The sequence below is a fragment of the Callithrix jacchus genome, chromosome 2 (genome assembly GCF_049354715.1).
Source record: "Callithrix jacchus isolate 240 chromosome 2, calJac240_pri, whole genome shotgun sequence".
Taxonomy (NCBI): domain Eukaryota; kingdom Metazoa; phylum Chordata; class Mammalia; order Primates; family Cebidae; genus Callithrix; species Callithrix jacchus.
The window spans coordinates 172,584,174-172,606,503 of NC_133503.1; the positions used below are offsets into that span (position 1 = coordinate 172,584,174).

General features: G+C 44.9%; 1 protein-coding gene across 4 annotated transcripts in view; it reads right to left on the reverse strand.

The window, feature by feature from the left end:
- Positions 1-21,292, reverse strand: part of NPR3 (natriuretic peptide receptor 3) — a 65,154-nt gene extending 43,862 nt beyond the window's left edge. For all 4 annotated transcript variants that reach the window (XR_013532671.1, XR_004739965.3, XM_035291715.3 and 1 more), the window contains exons 1-3: positions 19,413-21,292; positions 9,458-9,580; positions 2,850-3,016 (exon numbers count right to left, since the gene is read on the reverse strand). Coding sequence is in view for 2 of the 4 variants with exons in the window: in XM_035291715.3 (XP_035147606.2) it covers positions 2,850-3,016; positions 9,458-9,580; positions 19,413-20,193 (1,071 nt within the window). In the remaining 2 variants the exon portion in view is untranslated. The remainder of the gene's footprint in view (positions 1-2,849; positions 3,017-9,457; positions 9,581-19,412) is intronic.
- Positions 21,293-22,330: the final 1,038 nt, after the last annotated feature.

The following is a 22,330-nucleotide window of genomic DNA, read 5'->3' on the forward strand; positions in this document are numbered from 1 at the left end:
TAACCAAACCTGATAAACATCTGCAACTGGTACTCAGGAGAGCCCAGCTCAGCCAGGCGTGCTGATGTGTACCTATAATCCCGCCTACTCCAAAGTCTAAGGCAGGAGGATAACTCAAGCCTGGGAGCAGCCTGAGCAACACAGGGAGACCTCATCTCAAAAAAAAAAAAAAGGTCCCACTAAAACCTACATACATACATACATACAAAGATGGACATACATTCAGAATTGGAATAAGTTGTAGTTAACTATAACTTCTACTTAAAATTCTAATTTTTATTTATTTACAAAGTCAGTTTTAATAGGCCCAAGATCAGAGAGAAGCAGTGTGGTAATCTAGGCTGCAAATAATCTCTAAAGTGCTCTTAATTTGTTTTGGAATGTGCTATAAATCTTTGTAGTAGGCATACCTTTCCAGTGAGATTTTGCTTAGACTACCATTAAAGTAAGATTTAATATTATGAACACAGAGTAACAGATAACCAAGAAGAATTACCTGGCAGTGGGATGTCAACTTTTTCTTTGAAACATGGTCTTACTCTGCCACCCAAGCTGGAGTGCAGTGGTACAATCACAGCTCACTGCATCCTTGACCACCCTGGGTTCAGGTGATCCTGCTACCTCAGCCTCCCAAGTAGCTGGGACAACAAGTACATGCCACCATGCCTGGCTAATTTTTGTATTTTTTGTAGAGATGAAGTTTCACCATGTTTCCCAAGCTGGTCTTCATCTCCTGAGCTCAAGCAATCTCCCGCCTCAGGCTCCCAGAGTGCTGGGATTACAGACGTCAGCCACCACTGCTGGCTGGGATGCCAACTTTTGCCCAATGAGAGGAAACCAGACAACATGGCGCCATTGTTGTTTTTGAGCCATAAACTTAATATGAACCTAATAAAGAAAAATAATACACAGAGGCATATGTAAAAGAGTTTGATGTTTTCAATAATGGCCCAGGCTACCTTTGGTAGCACTACTGAAGAAAGCTCAGTACCTTTGGTGTTCTTTCATATTCTTGAGACAAAGGATTTGGATGATGACAACAAGATCATATGTTTCATTAAATGTAGGCAAAAACCCTGCTTCTTTCATCACTCAGAACATGCTGTCCAGTGTGGTAGCCACTAGTCATGTGTGGCTATGGAACACTTGAACAAGGGCTTCACACACCGTAAGTGCAAAATCACACTGGATTTCCAAGACTTAGTATAAGAAATATATTAAAATCTCGTTAATAATTTTTAATTGATTACATGTTGAAATGCTATTATGTTTATATTGTGTTAATTAGAATATATTATTAAGATTTCACCTGTTTTTTTCACTTGTTCAAATGTGTCTGCTAGAGCATTTGAAATTATATATGTGGCTCATTTTTTTGGCTCATATTGTATAACTGCCAGACAGCACCGATTTAAAAAGTCAAAACGTATTTTAAATGATGTGAGTATAGTATATGTAACACTTAAAACACTAATAAATATGTTTATAAGACCCTTTGTATGTCATTTGATAACAAATTCCTATAAAGACAGGTATAACATTGCAACAATGGTACAAAAGAGGTACTATGTATTCCGTTCTAACTTTCTGACAGGGATAGTGCTAAATGCTTCAGGTAAATGATCTGAAATCCTCCCAATAAGAAAAAGTAATTTGGATCAGGGAAACTGAGCAATTTTTTCAAGATCACACAGCTCTGAAGTGCTAGTTCTAGACTCTGAAGGCAGCTCTGAGGCCAATGCCAGTACTCTGTGGTACTTCAAGTAGAGAAACTAGGAGAAATCCTGTTTGGAAGTGGCCATCTTATGAAGGTGATTATTATCCAGTTTGGGCAGGGACTATCCAAGCCACATGCCTATCATTAAGAAGGTGGTCCTTATTAGCTGGGCATGGTGGTATGCACCTGTGGTCCCAGCTACTCAGGAGGCTGAACTGGGAGGATAGTTTGAGCCCAGGAGTTTGAGGCTGCAGTGAGCCATGATCACACCACTGCACTTCAGCCTGGGAGACAGGGTGAAACGTTGCCCCTAAGAAAAGAAGAGGAGGAAGAAGGTGCTCCTTTTCAGTTTTGGATGCTGTAGAGTGATTCGTTTTGAAGACCAGCTGCTCATCCTGCTCTGAGAAAGGATTTGCAGGAGTGGCATGTTGGCCATGCGGGAAAGCATGTCAGAGGCAGCCAAAACAATGATGCCAAGTGACGTGTGGTCAGCTGCCCGTGGTGCCACCTCTTGGATGAACCCCTCTGCTTAATCCTCAGTCTGATCTAAGGTTCTGACTCTCGTCCCATCTTGAAATGCACTAGTAACAACAGCACTTATAGGATTCGAGGCCCTGCAGTATGTGAGTAGGAAGCAACTTCCAGCAGAAAGAGACAACAACACCGTCCACAAGCAGACTAGCCAGAAAGCTAAGCTAGGCTGCCAAAAGAAAGAGTCTCCTAAACCCCAAGTATCTGCTGCCACCAAGCTTTGGAAAAATTAGGCATGCAAACCTTTGGCACGCCTTCATCCTTCTTCTCCCCCAAAACCCTCTTAGTCAATTATGTGATGGAAGTCTACAGACATTCTACTCAGCACCACCACAAGTGCCCACAAAAAATCAAATGCCCTTCCTGCAGCAGCTGAAGAAGTGTAAGTGAAGGATAGAATGATAGTGGGTTTATCGGGGAAGGAAGGAATAAAACCACCCAGAAAGAAAGACAAAAAAAAAAAAACAGAAGGTAACAGTGACATCAAACCTGAACCTAGGAATTTTTGAATGGCTCAGAATGGGCCACTCTGTCATCTCTGATTTAATTAGAAGACTGTTTTCAGGATGCTGAAGGTCCAAGCTTATAATCAGGCACTTACGTAATCCTCCTCATTGAGCCCATGTTTCTCAACAGAACTTTTCACTTCCATGGAAAACTTCTCAAACTCAGGTTTCACAGTCCTCAGTAGAGTGACTGTCTGGAGGGATGAGTATGCTTGCTTAGCTTCAAAGTCGTGTTTGTCTCCTCTCTTCCACGAGCCATCTCCTATGAAAGAAATAAAAATATTTGTAATTCCAAGCCAGCCACCATAAAGAGGCCATTCTCCCTTCGCAACCGCGATGTGTCCCCTGCATGTTAGCTTGGCAACCAGGACGAGAGGTATTGTCATAGTTTTGCACTTAGGTACGATGCAGCAATGTCAAGACCAGTAAAGGAGAAGGAGGCCCTCTGAACATGTGTTCCTTTGAAATGTGAGCGAGAAAGAAGAATACTGTTGAGGTCATTGCCTTGTAATAACCATGTAACTGCAATTTTCAGCCCTGCCCCACCCCCAAATTACAGCACTGTAGGAGAAAGAGTTCAGTTTTTATTCCTTGCCATTCACACATTTTTTTTTTGAGTCGGAGTCTCGCCAGGCTGGACTGCAGTGGTGCCATCTCGTCTCACCACAACCTCCACCTCCTGTGTTTAAGCTATTCTCCTGCCTCAGTCTCCCAAGTAGCTGGGACTACAGGCATGTGCCCTTACACCCGGCTAATTTTTGTATTTTTAATAGAGACAGGGTTTCACCATGTGGGCCAGGATGGTCTTGATCTCTTGACCTCATGATCTGCCCGCCTTGGCCTCCCAAAGTGCTGGGATTACAGATGTGAGCCACCACGGCCAGCCTACACTTCTTTTTTAACACCTACAAGCAACTGTGGAGGTGAATCAAGTGGCTAGTGTGGTATAATAAACCTGATGTTATGTGGGTGTGGGGCGGCAGGTCACAGCAACGCATGACAATAGATATGCACAGCTATTAGAATGTTAGTGCTGTTAAAAAAATGAAGTTTCAGATCACTGATATTTCTTGAATCTTTTCAGGGTGAATGGTTGCTTAGGTCAACTCAAAGATTTGTATCTCTCTAGTGCTGGCAACATCATAGAAATTATTTATTAGGAAAGTTCCATTAGTGCATTCGTGGTAATGAAATAAAAATTGCTAACATGTATTAAGCACATATATAATAATAAAGCTCTATTTGTTGAACACTTTATATGTATAAAAACATTTACTCCTCACAAGACCCCATGATATGGGTACTATGATCCTGTCTATTTTACAGATAAGGAAACTGATGCATAGGGAAGCTGGGTAGCCCAGTATTTCACAGGTCTCTTTTACAAAAGCAAAGTCAAATTACATGAATAAGCATAATTATTTTTCTCTTCATTATTTTATTTTCAAGAAAACATGTGGCTTACAGGGCCCCAAAAGATAAGGCGGGCCTCTGACTTTTGACGATGAGCTATCTTTCTCTATGAATTGTTATTATGATTCCTGGAGATCTCTGAAAATATAAGGAACTCCACTTGCTGGTGTCCAATGCCAAAGTCATCTGTTTGCCCAGAGCCCCCACATCCTTGGCAGAGGCCTCGAACCCAACAGCTAAGCAGAGAGAATATCTCTGGGGTATGTGGCCGGGACTTTGTGGCACTCACTCTACTCTTCCTGAAGAAGTTCAACAAAGACCTGGTGGCTTTGGAATTTCTATGACAGCCTGAATCAGACAAACGTGTATGAACTATGCAAGGTCCTGAGATTGGCAGGGTGGGCACTGTAGATACAGGCTCCACCACATTCAAGAGAGAGGCTGAGGGTGTGACATGTAAACAACTGAGGTTATCACAGGTAGGACCACAGCTTACTATGGCGGGGTGGTACAGTGAAACAACACAGAGTATAGAGGAGGACGCTCTAACCTGGGGGAAGGCTGCGTGTGAGGAATAAGCATTAGCCCAGTCCTAACTGTGTGAACAGGATTTTGATAGGAGGAGAGGAGGGTGGAAAGGCATGCTTGGCTGAGCCTACAGCACAGCACAGGCAAAGGTGCAAATGTGCCTAACAGCCAGGAGGCAGCTGGGTGCTTCAGTCTAGAGCCCGAAAAAAGGCAGAGACAAAGAAAATGTTTGCAGAGCCATCTGGATAATCATAATCCTAATAATAGCAACCATTTATTAATTGCTTACATGTGTCAGGGAGCTGTTAAAAGATAAGCAAGAAACAGCTGAGGACAGAATTCATTAGGAACTAAATCTGTGCTCAATGAGCACAAGATTAAATTTCGGGCCACTGAGCAAAACTTGATAAAGTCCTCCTCCTCTCCCATGAAACTTCCCAGACACTGTGGAGGCCTCAGTGTGAGCCAAGCCATACCCATGCTCTGGCCAGAGAGCCATCAAGCAGGTAAAACCAGCTGGATGCTCACTCACCAAGACAGCATGGCCTTTGTTAAGGGGCCAAGTCCACTGCCAGGAAGACCCCTAATTCTAAGAATGCTCAGGACATCTTTGTTCAGTGGAGGAGCTCATTGCTTGCAGGCATGCAATAAATAGTTATTGATTCGTTTTTAATTGACTCTAAGTATCAAGACTCAGTAGAGGTAATGTCTCAAGCAAAGTGGGTATGAGTTTTTCAGATCTGGAAAAAGGTTCTCTCCAGGGGTCTAAGAAGGGAAATGCTTAACTCTATAGAGTTGTATGTAATTAGAAAATATAAATAGGAGTAGAAACTGCAACATTTTTTTTAATTTGCAAAGAAATAAAATCCAGTACAATAAATCTGTCTACCACAATCTAAAAGGTAATGGCTTTGGAGTTTTGTTTTCCTATTTTCGTTGTTGTTTCATTTTTGTTTTTGTTTTTTGAGATAGAGTCTCGCTCTTTCACCCAAGCTGGAGTGCGGTGGCACAATCTCTGCTTACTGCAAACTTCGCCTCCAGGGTTCACGCAATTCTGCCTCAGCCTCCTAAGTTGCTGGGATTACAGACATGCACCACCACACCCAGCTAATTTTTGTTTTTTGTTTTTTGTTTTGAGACGGAGTTTCGCTCTTGTTACCCAGGCTGGAGTGCAATGGCGTGATCTCGGCTCACCGCAACCTCCGCCTCCTGGGTTCAGGCAATTCTCCTGCCTCAGCCTCCTGAATAGCTGGGATTACAGGCACACACCACCATGCCCAGCTAATTTTCTGTATTTTTAGTAGAGACAGGGTTCCACCATTTTGGTCAGATTGGTTTTGAACTCTTGATCTCAAGTGATCCACCTGCCTCAGCCTCCCAAAATGTTGGGATTACAGGCATGAGCCACCGTGCCCAGCCCAGAGTTTTGCTTCCTAGAAAAAAGAATGGAAATAGTAGTACTTAATAAATGTAAACCAAGCTAAATAGGTATCTATTCCCAACCATAATTGATACTGTGCCTTCCTGCTTTTTGTGGGCATTTCTAACAGTGCTGTGTCAGTAACATCTCCCTTATCCAGGCTGTTGAGCATGAGGAAAGCAGAGGTCGGCTTGGCATGACGCCCATCAGTGGGGACAAACTTAATGCAGTAGACAACTGGGTGCCTCTGAAGATTTATGAGCAGAACGGAAGAGTGACATGATGAGAATCTGCCTTGGGAAATAGCAGTGGATTAGAGTGGGGGAGATACCAAGCGTTCACAGCCACAGTAATCCAAGCAAGAGGTTAGGGAAGGTTATATGTGGGAAGTCACACCAAAAATGGTTCTCGGGATGGTTACAATTATGAGCAAGTTTTCTTTTCTTTTTTTTTTCAAATATAGAAAATTTTCAGTAATAACCATTGAGTACTTTTATTATCAAAAAAGAGATAGAGCCTTTGAGAACAAAGGTAGGGCTGTGCATGAGGAATCTCAAGACTGTACTACAGTTAGGGAGTGAGGGACAACAGAGAGGGAGGCATGTCACAGATGACGCCAAGGAGAAAAAGAAAACAGTTTATCATTAAGGAAGCAGCAGAGCCAGATGGAGGAGGAGGGGATTAGGAGGACATGGAGATGATTATTTCAGTTAGGGGCATGGTAAATCCAAGAATGCCCAAGTGACCACCAGGCTAGAGGTGGAAATACTAGTCCAAAGCCAAAAAGAGGAGTGAGGACTAGAGACCATACTGGGTGTCATTTCCACATCGCTCCAAGTTAGAAGCGGGGGCTGCCTCACCAGACATGAAAGAGAATGCAGAAAGCAGAGGGAGAAGGGCAGGGCACAGACTTTGGGGGATGCTATTTTTAGTGGGCAAGAGGAGTAAGAAGAGACAGAGAGGAGCTAACAGAGAACCAGAAGAATGCTGTGTCACCAAAGCTAAGAGCATAGGGTTACCAGAAAGGGATGATGGCAACCAGATCAAATGCTCTAGAGACGTGCTGTCTCACAGAGTAGCCACTAGCCACATGTGTGACTATTTAAATTTAATTAAAATTAAAACTTCAGCTCTTCAGTCACACTTGCCATATTTAAAGTGCTCAATAGCCACATGTGGCTGGTAGCTACCATATTGGACAGCACAGACAGGAACATCGTCGTCACTGCAGGAAGTTCCACTGGATGGCAGTGCTGTGGAGGCATGGGAGCATGGTCTCAGGTAAGGCTAATGGATTTGGTAATGAGAAGCTCACTGGTGACCTTGAGGAAGGCACTTGCAGAGGAGTGGTGGATACTAATGCCGTATTAAACACCCAAGCTTGCATTAGGTGAGGAATATTTACGAAAGAGGAAGGTAGTCTGCTCGGCACTGAGCCCTGCACTCAGCAATCCTGTGGCTGAAGAGCTGCAGCCAATAATGGGTACCCACACTGGGGTAACTGCAATCCTGCAGCTCCCAGCACTTACCAAGGACCTAGCACATGGTAAGCTTTCAACACATATTACCTGAATGAGTAGCTGAACCATCACAGAATCTGCCCAAGAAATGAAGGCTTAGCCTTCACCTGGCCTAGCCCCACGGTACTGTGGATCTTCAGCTCCAGTGGTCATTTAAGGAGAGAAAATAATTGCCTTCCTTGACTTACGCCCACCTTCTCCAAATGACCCCGAGAGGGGAAAGACCATCATGGAAGCAAGGAGGACAAAATAAGTGTTTATCTTGCAAGCCTCAAATCTCCAATTTGATCTGCTACAAGAAGCAGTGGCTACTTTTGTTTCACCAACTTTTCTTTATCTCCATGAAAAGTGTGTTTTATTATCTGTGTATGCACAATGATGCACTGCTCCAGTAAGCCAGGATGTCAGAGCAGGAAACCAGGGCGTATGTTTTAAGGTTTAGATCCTGTCCAACTATATCTCATCAGCAAGAACTGGGAAGTGAAGCTCAGTATAAGCATGCCATTTGTGATATACATACTTACGCTTCCCCTACAAGTCCTCAGCTCTGAACAGCCAGCGTGCAGTGTTTGAGAAAATGTTCTGTAGCCTTAAGCTGTCTGCTTTGGAGAGAGCCCTAACTACATTTGGGGAGAAATGTCTTGTACCTGTTATCTTGATGACCTCCTTAAACACCCTCCATCATAGGAACCCACAAACTTCCCCAGATTCATTATAGGGAATTAAATGCTTTCAACCCTGTACATTGGTGGTTCGCAATTTCTATATAGGAGTGGTTTAAGGGGCAGTAATCTGGAAGAAAGAGGGGAGGGGGATCAGTGGCTTTCAAATGATTTTTACCCCAATTTGCAGTAACGGTTATTTTATTTCACACTGTGGCCCATTGCAAACATAGGTGTAGCATGCACCTATACACACAAATCCACAATAATATTACTAAAGTAGAAGTTTTCTAAAACAATACACCTGCTAAGTATGATACACCTTTACCTGTTCAATAGTGTTATGTTCTAGTCTATTCCATTCTATTAAAAGTGCTGCCCGAATCTCACTGAAATTATTCTGATCATGATGGTATCATGATGATAGCAATGTGCAGTTGGAAAAGCACTGGATGAGGGGTCATTGGGACGTGGATTTATGACCATTTAAAGTGACTGTAGGAGTGGGCTATGCTCATACCCAGACAGATGTCTTGAAATCACAGGTACATGGCATGTTTTTGCTCTAATCGTTGGAGATGAAGCTAATTCAAGAAATTTGAGAAGCTGTAGGAGTGTTCAGAGTCACAAATTTCCAAAACTGCATTTATGGAAATCACATTTATGGACATAATTCAAATTTTTTACTCTTTCTCACAACCCCCTTGTTTTATATTTCAGCTTTTATTCTAGATACAAGGGGTACATGTGCAGATTTTTTACATGGGAATATTGTGTGGTGATTTGGAGTATGGATCCCATCACCCAGGTAGTGACCGTAGTACCCAACAGGGTTTTTTTAACCCATCCGCATGAGCCCCAGGAGTCCCCAGTGTCTGTTGTTCCCATGTTTATGTCCAAGTTTGCTCAGTATTTAGCTCACGCTTATAAGTGAGAACATGCAGTGTTTGGTTTTCTGCTCCTGCATTAAGTTGTTTGGATCATGGCCTCCAGCTCCATTGTTGTTGCTGCAAAGGACATGATTCCATTCTTTTCTATGGCTGCATAGTCTTCCCTGGTGTTTATGGACCACATATTCTTTATCCAACCCACCATTCGTGGGCACCTGACAACCTCTCTTGGAACCTTAACAGAGGAGGGGAAAGTGGAGGCAGAGTTACCATAGGAAGAGCTGTTGAAGAGCTCGATGTTGAAGAAGGCGTAGTCTCCACTGGTCATGCCATGCCGGTGCGCCTCCAGCATGATGTTCCGGATGGTGTCACTGCTCGCACACATGATCACCACTGGGGAAGGAACAAACAACACACGTGAGGCACCCCTCCGCAGAGCACTTCGAGATCACTGACACCAGTAAGGGACATCCGACAAGGAACAGGATACTTGTATGGTCCCGAAGTCTCTCCTCACAATCATTTGTTAACTACAAATGGACCATGGAGGAACCTAGCAGACACCTCCATAACCAAGAGATGGAAGCCGACGTTACCAACCGTGGGAACACAGACTCATGAGACACCTGGAATAACACTCCGAGGACCAAAAACATCCAGATGGGCAGCCTACATCTAATCAGGAGACAGCCATAAACCCAACCTGGAGGACAGTCTGTAGAAAATCGGCCGATGCTCATTAAAATGCTCTATTTCATGAACAACAAAGTCAGGCTAAAGAAATGTTCTAGACTGAAAGGAATAGACAACTGACTACAATGTGTGATGCTGGATTGAATTCTGAACCTTAAAATAAATAAATAATGTTTTGCTATAAAGGACATTATGAAGACGATTGGTGAAATTCAAATAAGTTCCATACACTCGATAATAGAATTCTGTTTCTGTTTAAGTTATTACTTTTCATAATTAGAGTGTGGTTATGTAAGTGAACGTCCTTGTTCTTAGGAAACACACACTTGAATGTTTGGGATAAATAAGCATGATTCTGTACTTTCAAATGGTTCATAAAAAGAGGGAAAGGAAGATACTTGAAATCATAAATCTAATGTTTCAAAATATTACAATTGTTGAAACTCTTAAGTGAAGCTTGTACATACCAGTTCTTTATACTTTCTTACATCTTTTCCAAAAATGCAAGATTATTTAAAAATAAAGTTTTTTGTTTAAAAAAATACATCAAATATATACCTGATTTGCCCAATATAAGACGGTGCAAATTGTCAACTGTTTTTTATACTTAATATCTTGGTAAATGCATTGTCCTGAAAAAGCAAACTCAATGGTTTTAGAGAGAACATTCACTTGGAAAATCAGAGGATTCAGGGAGTACTACAAGCTTTCTGCGGTTTGAATTTTAAAACATTATATTGAGGTTGTCTCTACATACACAAGAAATGGTTTATAAGATTCCAGGTATCTCTCATGTTCTCTCAGTTTATATCCACACTGTTGGATTCAAGAGGCTTCACACAACTCGAAAGCCTCTCCAGTTGGATATTGTTGCCTACCACATAAGGGCTACACAGGCTGGAGTGAAGTAGGGCTTGACCATTACCCAGTCAATTTGATCCCTGTTGATAGACCCAAGTCTCCATGACCGGGACCACTGTGTTTTGCTGCACACATACTGTGCAGAGGAGAGACCTGGAGAGACCTGGGTGCTATAAACCGCATTATCATGATGCATGCCAGCCCTCCAAGATGTGTATGTTCTTTGTAAACGCATGGGTGCTGAAAGACGCAAAACAAACTTCAGGCTATGCCAAAGCGGCCTTGGCAACCTGCATGGAGGTTGGGCTCTTGTTGATATTTAGTTTACTGCACACGTTAATTCAGTGTTAGATCACGACTCTGACATTTCATACCCCAAGAGGGCTTGGTGTACAGCATAAAAGCACTAGAGAAGAAGTTTCTAAAACAATACAGACTTCCTCAAGATCTATAACTATGGGAGTAGGTGTTGTTTCTGCCTGAAAGTATAGTTATATATTTGGGATAAATAATCAAATTCCCAAGATGCCTCAGGAAGGAACTTTTCAAAGAAACTCCTAATTATTTGTTATGACTTAGACCCTTGTTTCACCTCGGATTTGATTCTAGCCTCTTAAATGAACAAAATGCCAAAATGTCCCATAGAAAATTCAACAAGAGACTGAGGCTGGACAAGTTTGAAGAATGTGGATTCCAAGAGTGGATGTCTCCAGGAGGTTCCAGGAAGCTCTGGCTGACTGGCCACCAAGCAGCCCTCATCATTTTCGATCAAGTGATCATAGTCCAGGGTCTAGCTCTCAATCCCAAGATGCAGAACCTGATTCTGTCAACATATAGAGAGTAGAGTCACTGCTTAGGGGCAAGTTTCCAATAACCTAACTCAGATATGTTTAGGTAATCTGAAATACATACTACTTAAATTCAATGAGGGCCAGAATGGTTATGAATATACTTGTTTCAACATTCCGACTAACTGGAGAGACAAATTATAAACAGTACAATGTAAGTAAGGATGAAATCAGAATCAGGGAGGCCAGTGGAGGATTCGGGGTGTCAAAGGCACCAAAATTTGATGATCCTAGGCATCCATCTAAGAGATATATCTGGTCCAGGACCAAACAGGCAGGATCCAAGGACCAGAGGACAAGCTTTCCTAAACTTTGCCTGAAGTATTTCTAAACACTGGCCTCTGTGGCACTTTTTTTCTATTTTTACATTCCTGGTTCATCTCCTTCTCTCTCCTCCTGCTATGGTTTAGTTGTGCTCCCCCAATTTCATGTATTGGAAACCTAAGGCTCAAAATCAAATGTTCATAGTATTTGGAGATGGGGCCTTTGATAGATACTTAGAATTAGATAAGGTCATCAGGTGGGTCCCCAAGATGGGACTGGCAGTTTAGAAAAGGAAGAGAGACCTAAGCTGGAACACACTTACTGTCTCACCATGTGATGCCCTCCAGTGTTATGACACAGCAAGAAGGCCCTCACAAGACGCCAGTGCCATGCTCTTAGGCTTCCTAGCCTCTAGGACCATAAGCAATAAACTTCTTTTTTTTTTTTTTTTTTTTTTTTTTGAGATGGAGTTTTTCTCTTATCACCCAGGCTGGAGAACAAGAGCAAAATCTCAGATCACTGAAACATCTGCCTCCTGAATTCAAGGGATTCTCCTGCCTTAGCCTCCCTAGTAGTCTGGATTACAAGTGCCCACCACCATGCCCAGCTAATTTTAGTAGAAATGGGGTTTCACCATGTTGGCCAGGATGGTCTTGCACACCTGACCTCAGGCAATCCACACACCCCAGCCTTAAAAGTGCTGGGGTTACAGATGTGAGCTGCTGCACCTGGCCATAAACTTATGTTCTTTATAAATTATCCTGTCTGTGGTATTTTGTCATCGCAACAGAAAACAAATGAAGACATACCCCACCACCACCAAGTCCTTCTGAAGGACACATTCTTTGTTTTTTGTTGTTGTTTGTTTGGAGACAGACTCTCACTCTGTCACCCAGACTGGGGTGCAGTGGCTCAATCTTGGCTCACTGCAACCCCCATCTCCTGGGCTCAAGCAATCCTCCCACCTCAGCACCTCCCAAGTAGCTGGGACTACAGGTGCATGTTACCACATCCAGCTAAATTTTGTATTTTTTGTACAGTTAGAGTTTCTCCATGTTGACCAGGCTGGTCTCAAACTCCTGGCCTCAAGTGATCTGCCCACCTTGTCCTCCCAAAGTGCTGGGATTATAGGCATGAGACCCCACACCCAGCCTACTTTCTATTTCTAAATGTTAGTATCCACTTAGACTAAACAAGTAGAGTGGTACTACATCTATCTAAGCAGCTTTTGATTATTTTAGACATTCATTTTGTGTTGGTCATGTGATTTGAGACTTAAAAGGAAGCCCTAATTTCCAAGTTCATGGGCAGAACATTGTCTTTCTTGAATAAACCAAACCCATAATGCACATCATCATCCAGTTTCAGTTCAAACTGGAGCAAGCACCTAATAACACTGGCCCGGCAGTCAGAGTGCATGATCCTAGATTTTTATGATGCTCCCAAGTCTCTTAGAGTTGTCTCATTCATGCCTAATTGAACAGCAAGTATTTTTAGTAACTTGCCTTTATACAATCAAAAGGTTTAGAATAATTGTTTATTAAAGTAGCTTTCTCTTCCTGCTCATGTTTTATTAGTTTATATAATAACTAATTAAATTGTGGATTTATCATAATGAGCACAACCAGCATCAACAGACTTGGGGACAACTCAGAAAATATATGAAGCTTATATATTCATATATTTGATGAATATATAAGAATGAGAAGTGTGCAGCATACTCAGAAGAACGATACTAGCTGCCAACGCCTACCAAGAGGTGATAAGATCTATAGAGAACAAAGAACATCAACTAATCCTGCAACCTGCATAAGTGGAGGTTAATTAAGGAAGTTTTTGTTGTATCACAATATAGTTAAATATATAAATATTAATTTTAGGTCAAATTGTTGAAATTCTAAAAGAGGGGATGATGGTGTAACTCTAACTTTACGTATAGACATTTTTCAACCGACTATTTTCTCCTCCTTGCCAGAAAACTTTCAATGTTCCATGCCGCCCTCTATCATCTGGTTCCCACAACAACTTCTGTAAATGGCTTCTCACTATTGCATCATGTTCCTGCAATCAGTCTAAGAACAGCAGAGAGAAATGCAAAGAGGTGGCTATAGTAGTCAATTCAGAGTATCAAAAATATTCCAAGTAGTATGCCTGAATTGAGGGGGATATTTATTTCCCAAATTTCAAGTTTCCATTGGAAGAAATTTCTATTGGGCTAACATTTCTCATCTCTCAATGTGCTTTCATTTACCCTCCCCTCACCCACAACAAGAGGAAAAGAAAAAAGTGAAATGTCTGATTGTTGAGCCTAAAACTCAGTATACTTGCTCAGTCTTTTCTTCCTTCTTCTTGGGTTGTGGCTGTTTGCAGAGAGCCCACGTCATGGGCTTCTTGTGCCACATGGTCAGGAGTTAGCAGGGGAGATCTGCAGCTAAATGGCACTGTCTGTGACTGAACAGATATTCCTGCCTAATTCTGGAAGGAAGTAATAGCAAGCAGGCCCTTTTGGAAATGGATCTAAATTCATGTTCTCTAACTGGTTTTATCAATAATAAGGATATTTTCATATTCTCCATCTGGCTGCTGTACCCATCTTCCAGTTAATTCTAAACTTAGAAGGAAAAGAGGGTTATTACTGCATGGAAGCAAAGCAGAGCATGCCATATCCTGCACACTGAAAGTGTGATAAAATGAAAAACTCAGCAGTAACTTTGGAAGTGGCCTAGGAAATACCCAAACAAGATGAATTTAAAAAAAAAAAAAAACAGCAGTAAATAGAAGGTAAGAAAAGTAGAGGATCAATCCAAGAGGTCTAGCATCCAAATAAGAAAAAAAAAACCTAGAAAGAGAAAATAGAGTAAATAAAAAGGATACAATTATCACAGAAATAATTTAAGAAGTATTCCCAGAATTACAAGATATGAGTTTCTGGATAAAAGAGGCCTACTGAGTACACAAGGAAGAGGAGAAGATTTTAAATATTTCCAGGAAAGCAAAACAACAAACAGTAAGTTCAGAATCCAAATTGATTCCAGCTTCCTAATAGCAATGTTAGAATTTAGAAGACAGTAAAGCAATGCTGTCACATTTTGAGGAAAAATTATTTCCAACTTAGAATACTATAATTATGTATAAAGGTATGATGAAAATGTTCCAGTCACAAAAGCTCTCAAAATTTAGGTCTTACTCAACCTTTCTCAGAAAGCTCTTGGAGGATGTGCTCCATCAAAACAAAAGCATAATCAAAAAAGAGGAACACACAGGGATCTAGCTCAACAGAGAGGTGATGGAAGCCCCAGGAGGATACTGAAGAACCCAGAGTGGCAATTGTGCAAAATACCTGGAAAATAACTAACTGAAACAACTCAGGAGGCTTGAAATAAAGAATCAAAAGATTATTTAATTAAAAATCCATAGTAAATTAAGCAAATAAACAAAAACAGACTTTTTAAACTCCATGGAAAATAAGTAGGAGGAAAAAGGAAATGTCAACATAAGAGCCTGTATGACTTAACCTTAAATATCATTTAGAAATTAATGATAATATTTATATTGAATACTGGGCTAACTAAAAAAAAAAAATGATCAAGAGATGGGGTCTAGCTATGTTGCACAGGCTGGAATGCAGTGGCTATTCAAATAGTACAATCCATAGCCTCAAACACTTGAACTCAAGTAATCCTCCTGCTTCAGCCTCCTGAGAAAAATTTGGAAACAACCATATCGGAAATATGACTGGAAAGAACTTCCATGTGTGGTTAACAAGCAGTAGAATGACCGAGAAGAAAATTTTCTTCCACTGGTATTCCAAGAGATAAGATCTAAAACTGAAAAAAAAAAGTAGCATGTTATTAAAAGATACAAAGGCCAATACCTGCAGGAACAGCTAACAAGAATTGAAAATGGTTGCTTCTAGAAAGTGAAACATGGCAAGTAGGAGACAGGAATCTTTTTCTCCTCATAAGTCTTGTGTAGTTTTCTCACTTTCTATAGCTGTAGAACTAAACTTTGGTAAAAAGAAAATCTAATTTTTTTCAGAAAAGGTTTCTCTATGGCTGTTTCTACCTACATAGCAATGGATATCATTGCAAAATGGAGATTGCATCTTTGTATCTGTTGTTCATAAAGCTCCATCTACTCCAAAGGCCTTTAGAATTTCCACACTGCAGCCTACAAAGCTCTTCTTTTCCCCACTCCTGTGTTATTTTACACTTATCATGGGTTCTTTCCTTAAAAACACTGCTGATTGACCACTCAATCATTTACCCCAGACAAATTCTAAAAATAAATGACTCTTATATTGATTAAATACTGTTATCTCTACTGTCATTATGCAGGCCCAGATTAATGACATACTAATAACTAAAACTATAAAACTACAGTTCTTGATATAAACCAGGATACTTCTGGTTCTGCATCATATAAAGCGCATCCACAAAACAACTACTGACTTTAATTGCTTGAAAAAATTATTTCTAAGCCTGTCTCTTTAAAACAAAATTTATTGTTAAGTGTGTGGAATATGAGGGCAGTAGCTGGCTGTACAAGTGAATTCGTTTTAAATAAAGATAATTGCTTTTAAAAATAACACATGTTCAGTTCTGTTTATTGTAGTGGTATTAGCAAAAGACATGACAGGAAAAAATGACTTTAAATTACTGACTTAGATGGTAAAATAATGGATGTCCGTTAGTCTTTCTTTCTACAATATGCCAAGTAAAATTTTAGTCGCATTATTATTTGAGATACTGGCATGGTCAGTTTTTTACTTGCTAAGAAATTCAAACATTTGTGATTTGGTTTTAAAGAGAAACTTACGTCCAAAAAAGTAATACCAACATTCTCACCAAAAGAGGGAGAAACTCCCTCTACTTTAATTCATAATGCTTAATAGGGAATTTTCAAAAGCAAAAATATTGTCCATTGCATTTCACACTTGAGTGAGAATATCAGTTTGAAGAGGCCTGATTCTCACCCCACACATTGTTTCACAGAGAAGAAAACTCAGATAAGACCAGCCAAATCCAGAGGCATCTGCATCTCAGCCCAAGGTTCTTTCCCATAGCCTGGCCTCACTCCTGGGGTAAAGTTGATCATGATCATATATAAAATAATAACTACAATTAAACTGCACATTTATTGAGCACTTCATATTCATCAGACACTGCTCCCACGCATTCCTGTGTTAGCTCCCCTCAGCCTCCCAGCTTCCCAAAAGATGTGGGTGCTCTGACTACCCCCACTTTACCTGAGAGGCCGAGATCCCCCGGCCAGTGAATGAGCCACAAACTCCACTGCAACCACATACTGAAGCCCTATTTAATGCATTAATTGCTCATGGTAAAGTAACTGTGATTCATTGTGTTTGTAAAACGTCCCCTAAGAGAGCTTTGTTATCAAGCAACTTTCTCTCCTGAGTGTAAGGAATTTCGGGGTGGAAGTGGGGGAACGATTGGAGGAGAAGCTGTTTTGTTTCATATTTCTAAATATCTGCCAGGTCACTGTTGGAAATATTTTTAGAGTAAGAATTGTAAGATCCTAATCTTATCACTTGTAAAATATACAGTTCAGTTAAGCCAACTTTCACCACTCAATGCAAACTTGGCGGTGGGGGAAGCAAAAAGACTTCGGAAACTCTATGAGGCGTTTGGAATTAAAAAGTAATTCCCAACAGCCGACTGCAGCCTAATCTTCTGAAGCCCAGGGCGCACCAGTCCCCAGGCCCGCCAGGACACTGCTGCCCGCCTACCCCCAGGCCTCAGCCGCTGTGAGGCTGAGGGGCCTCGGGCCGCCATCTGACCTCCTCTGAGGTCACACTGCCCTTGGTTTAGTATCCTAGGCCATGTGCGATGAGGCAGCCGCTGACATTGGGACCTACCGGGCAGTGGCATCACGGACCTGTCAGCAAACCGCGGATCTCGCCCGTAGGGGGACACACCCCCAGCCCCAGCCCGCCTTGGTAAGTCTGATTTCTAGCTCCTTGCCCTCGAAAGCCGAGAACTGAAGAAGCGGGTTCCGGGAGCCACTGCAGCTCGGGGCGCAGACTCCCGCATTGAGGCTGCGGTAACCCGGCAACTGGGAGTTGGGAGCCTAGATGTGGGTTCCTTGACTAGCCGTGGCAAGTCCGCAGCTGTTGGATACAGGTGCCCTTTTTCATAATCAGCGAAGCCTGCGACCCGCCTGCTTGTCTGGCAGGGATTCGGCACAGACAGCCTGGAGTTCGAGAGCTCAAAACTTGGCCACGCTTTCTCACTGCCAAACACCTTTCGCCTCTTTGCTCTAAAGGGTGAGTCCGAAGTGGCCAGGATAGCAAGGCAATGGCTGCAGCGCCATTATCAATGGCTTCTCTGCCCACTCTCACCTATTCGTGGGGCCCTCGGCCTCAGGTTGCCCTATCCCCTATGACCAGCGCCCAGGTGCCTGGCCAAGCCAAGTTGTGGACTCGTCCCCCGCCTGGCTCAGCTCCGCTCCCCTTCGGTCTCATCCGCGCGGCCCTGGGGTCTCGGGGAGCTTTGCCGGGATTGCACTGCTCAAATTCCAGGCGCGTGCGCGCCGAGGGGAGCAGAGACAGGATTCCCTCGATGCCTGCCCTCAATCCCTGACTCAAGGGAGGAGGGAGCTACGCTATGCTGGGATCTCAACCCGCCTTCCCTCGGATTCTACCCTACAGTAAAAAGGGCCACAGTGTCGATTACACACCCGCATCCACCCGCTCCCTGCAACCATAGTCACATCCTCTGCCTCGAGTTCTTTGTCCAGTTTGAGTTGTATTCCAATACCCAAAGACTCATGGAGAAAAATTGGGAGACAGGTGGAAAGAAGATTCAGCACCCGTTTCTTCAAAAGGCGCTCCCGCAAAGCTTAGCTCTGGGCGCATTAGAGACTGCGATGCAGAACGCGCCGGGGAAAGTGAGTGTCGCCAGAGTCCAGACACACAGGGGCATTTTTGGTGGAAGCTACAGAAGCTCGTTTATAAGGGGCTGGAAGGGGAATGAAAGGAATGAGAAGAGTGATTCAACAAGCCTTTAAAAGAAACCAGGGGTCTGTGGAAACAGCAGTCAGTGAAACCCCGACAGCGGGCGAGCCAAGTGGAGACGCCTGGCTGCCGGGCGTCCGCGGACGTTTCCGCCCTAAGAGGGGACGCATGCGGGCAAAGGACTGGGGAACAAGCTCTTTCCGCCTCGGATGCTTCAGACCCTGGTTGGAGCCAGGCACTGGGAATGCGCGCCCTAATCGCCAGCCGGGCGCTGGCAAAGTAGAAATCTGGAAGAAAAAAACCCAAGTGGTTTCACAGCACCTGCAGGACAGGAGCTGCGGACTCAGACACCCTCCCTCCAAATTCTTAACCTCCCTGGGGCCCTCTACAAACACCCCGCGACCGCGATGGGCGTCGTCAAAGGTCATCGCAGCCACACAGAGCACACCTGAAGGACTGCCCGCGCGCACCCGCCCTTAGAGCCGCAGAGGGGAGTGGGGTCTGCAGAGTGGACGGGTGTGTAGGGAGAGCCAAGGAGAGCTGTTGGGTTAGGGCCTGGGGCCCGGGACGCACTCCTGCTCACCTCTCTCACTGGCCTGGATATTGCGCACGATGTCTTCCAGGTCCAAGTCTTTGGTCTCGTCGAAACTGTAGATGGACGTGTGCAAATCCTCCGCCTCGAAGACCTGGTGGACCCCTTCAAGGGTGAAGTAGCAGTTCCGCTCCAGCTTGTCGTCGCTGTAGACCAGCACCGCGCGGCTCCACTGGTGGTGGCGGAACAGGGCGAGCATCATCTCGCCCATCTTGGCGTAGGCGGGCGCCACACGCGTGAGGTGCGAGTACTCAGAGTCCTTGCGCTGGAAGCCGGCGGCCAGCGCCCCGGCCGACAGCATGGGCAGGTCCCAGTGCGACGCAAGCCGGGCCACTGGCGCTGCAGCATACTCGCACACCGGCCCCAGGATAAGGTCCGGCTTGGCGCCCCGCGCCGCCGCCACGCGGTCCACCAAGTTGAAGAGCGCACGGTTGCCACAGTCCGAGTCCTCGTAGGCCACCTGGAAGCGAGTGCCGGGCGGCAGAAGCCGCCTCCCAGTCCCGTTGCCCTCCACGCTGCGCAGAGCATACTCTATGGCCGGCCGCACCCGGGTAAGCGAGAACAAGTACGAGTTATCCTGGGGTAGTAACACCAGCACCTCGATGTTCTCCGGCGGCAGCGCCTCTCTCTCCAGGCGTCCGCCGCCTACGCCCGCGCCCCAGCCGTCTCCGCCAAAGTCGCCGCCAAAGCCACCGCCACCAGTGCCGCCGGCCAGCAACGCCCAGCCGAGCAGGACGCACTGGGAGAAAGTGAGCACCAGCAGAGACGGCATCGTGCCGCAAGAAAGCGCTTGCCCTCGCCGCCGACTCGCCCTGTGCCCCCTACCCACCCTTCCTCTTTCCTCCCCACTCTTCTCTCCAAGGTCCCTGCGCCCCCTTGGGCGCTTTAAGAAAATAGAATACCCCCTTCACTGGCGCGCCAAAAGATGGAGAGGAAGAGTCCTTCCCTCCAATGTCACTAGTTTTTCTTTAAAAAAAAAAAGAAAAGAAAAAGAAAAAGTTCACCTGGTGTAAACCTGTGCGTCTGTAATATACATACATATACTTATATATATTCGCCCTCCCTTTATACATATACTATTTTGTTTAGAGGTGGCTTCTTATTTGGGCGTTGCTAACGTTGCTTTTGAAAGCGTTTTTGTAAAAGAAAAAAAAGTTAGACTTGTCCAAGTGTTTGTAATAGACGGTGCATCTCCCTCGCGTTTGATCTCATTGATTCGCGCCGGTTCCTGGATCCATAGCCCGCGTTTAAATAGTGTGGCAGCGGCTGAGCGTGTCACCACACACGGCGCGCCGAGGCCGGGCTTGTATTTCCAGCGGGTGGGGTGGGTGGGGGTGGGGAAAGGTGGGGACTGGGCTGGGGAAGTCTCCCATTAACATTATTACATCAGGGCTCCTCCCCGCACCCCTTCCCTACCCGTCGCTCCCCTGTCCCTAACCCCCACTCGCTGCCAGCCCTCTGCCTTTTCCTTAAAGCTGAAATCGCCCACGTCTGCATCGGCGAGAGCCCCCACCACGCCGCGCGCCTGAGATCCCCGCCTCTCCCTTGCCACGCTCTCAGGCTCCGGGCTTTAAAGAAGGAAATGTCCTTGAAAGTAGAGAAATGCGCGCGCGCGCATTCACACACACACACACACCATGTACAACAAAACAACAGGACTCGGGGAGAGGAATGGTTCTAGAAATTGTGGTTTCAGTGCAAAAATCCTCAGGTGCCGCTTGCTCTCACCTTTCTTATTCCGGCCACATTCCCTCCTGACGCAACTACGCGGCGCGAGCACCTGATCTTCCTGGTCCCTCCGCGCAAGGTCAGGGAACCAGTATCAAGGTTCCAGTGCAGATGGCTCCTTCGCGGACCTGGTTTGCCCGGCTGGCCCGGGCGTCACCCACACCCCGCCTTCCTAAGCCCCGAGCCAGCCCCTCCTGCTGGGCCACGCAGGTTCGCGCTGGAATCGCAGCGGTGCCGGGCCACGGTGTCCCAGTCCACAGACCCTCCGCGCACTGAGAGCAGGAAAGCGAAACTTGTTGCTCCCAAAGGCGAGGGAAAGGTTCAACTTCTGGAGGTGTCACAAAGCTCAGAAAGCATCCCCAAAGCGTCCTTGGGCTTTGTTTGCTAAACCAGGTATCTAAATAAAGAGACTGTCTTTCCCAAAACCTTTCCGGCAGGTCCCCTGGGTTCGATGCACGTTCCCCTCCACCCTGAGCGCTCAGAGATCCCAGCGCTCCTCCTCTGGAGCGCGCGAGGCGCTCTTGGGGTACTGCTGGGGTTCTGAGACGCCAAGAAAGGTCCTGTCTCAGAGACCCAGTCCTACCACTGGCCACAGCCACAACAGCGGTGGAGACCGGAGGGAAGCGGTTCTGGAGGAGTTGGTGACCAGAGGAGCATCGCCAGAGTCCGCCGCGGGGCGGGGCGGGTCAAGATGGACTTCTATGCATACCGCACCCGTCCTTTGCAATGTGAACGTGCTACACTGGGCGAGAGATTTCTGACAATTAAGTCCCGCAAATCGAAATCCACTGAAAATGTGTTAAAACGGTCTTATTTGACTAAGCGCCCATGTCCACACATTTTCTTTTGGTCTCAGACCAACGCCCTCTTTCGGCAGAAACTTGCACCCGACTCAACCCTGGAGCCGCAGTCCCAGACGCTGCGTTTTTACTCCGAGGCCTCAACGCGCTCGGGTTCTCTCGCTTCTGGCGGTGAAAAGGCAAACTGGGGTTTCTGGGGATGCGGCAAATTCTGGCGTCCGCGCTCGCCGCCCTTAACAGCACTCTCCTTGTCGCTCTTTCTGGAACCGTCAGTGTGATTGTGGGTAACGTTTCAGCTTCTGGGTCATTTAGATTTCAGATTATGCACTGTGATCCCGAAATCTTCACTGTTATGTAGGAGCTTCTAATTACTGCGAGAAC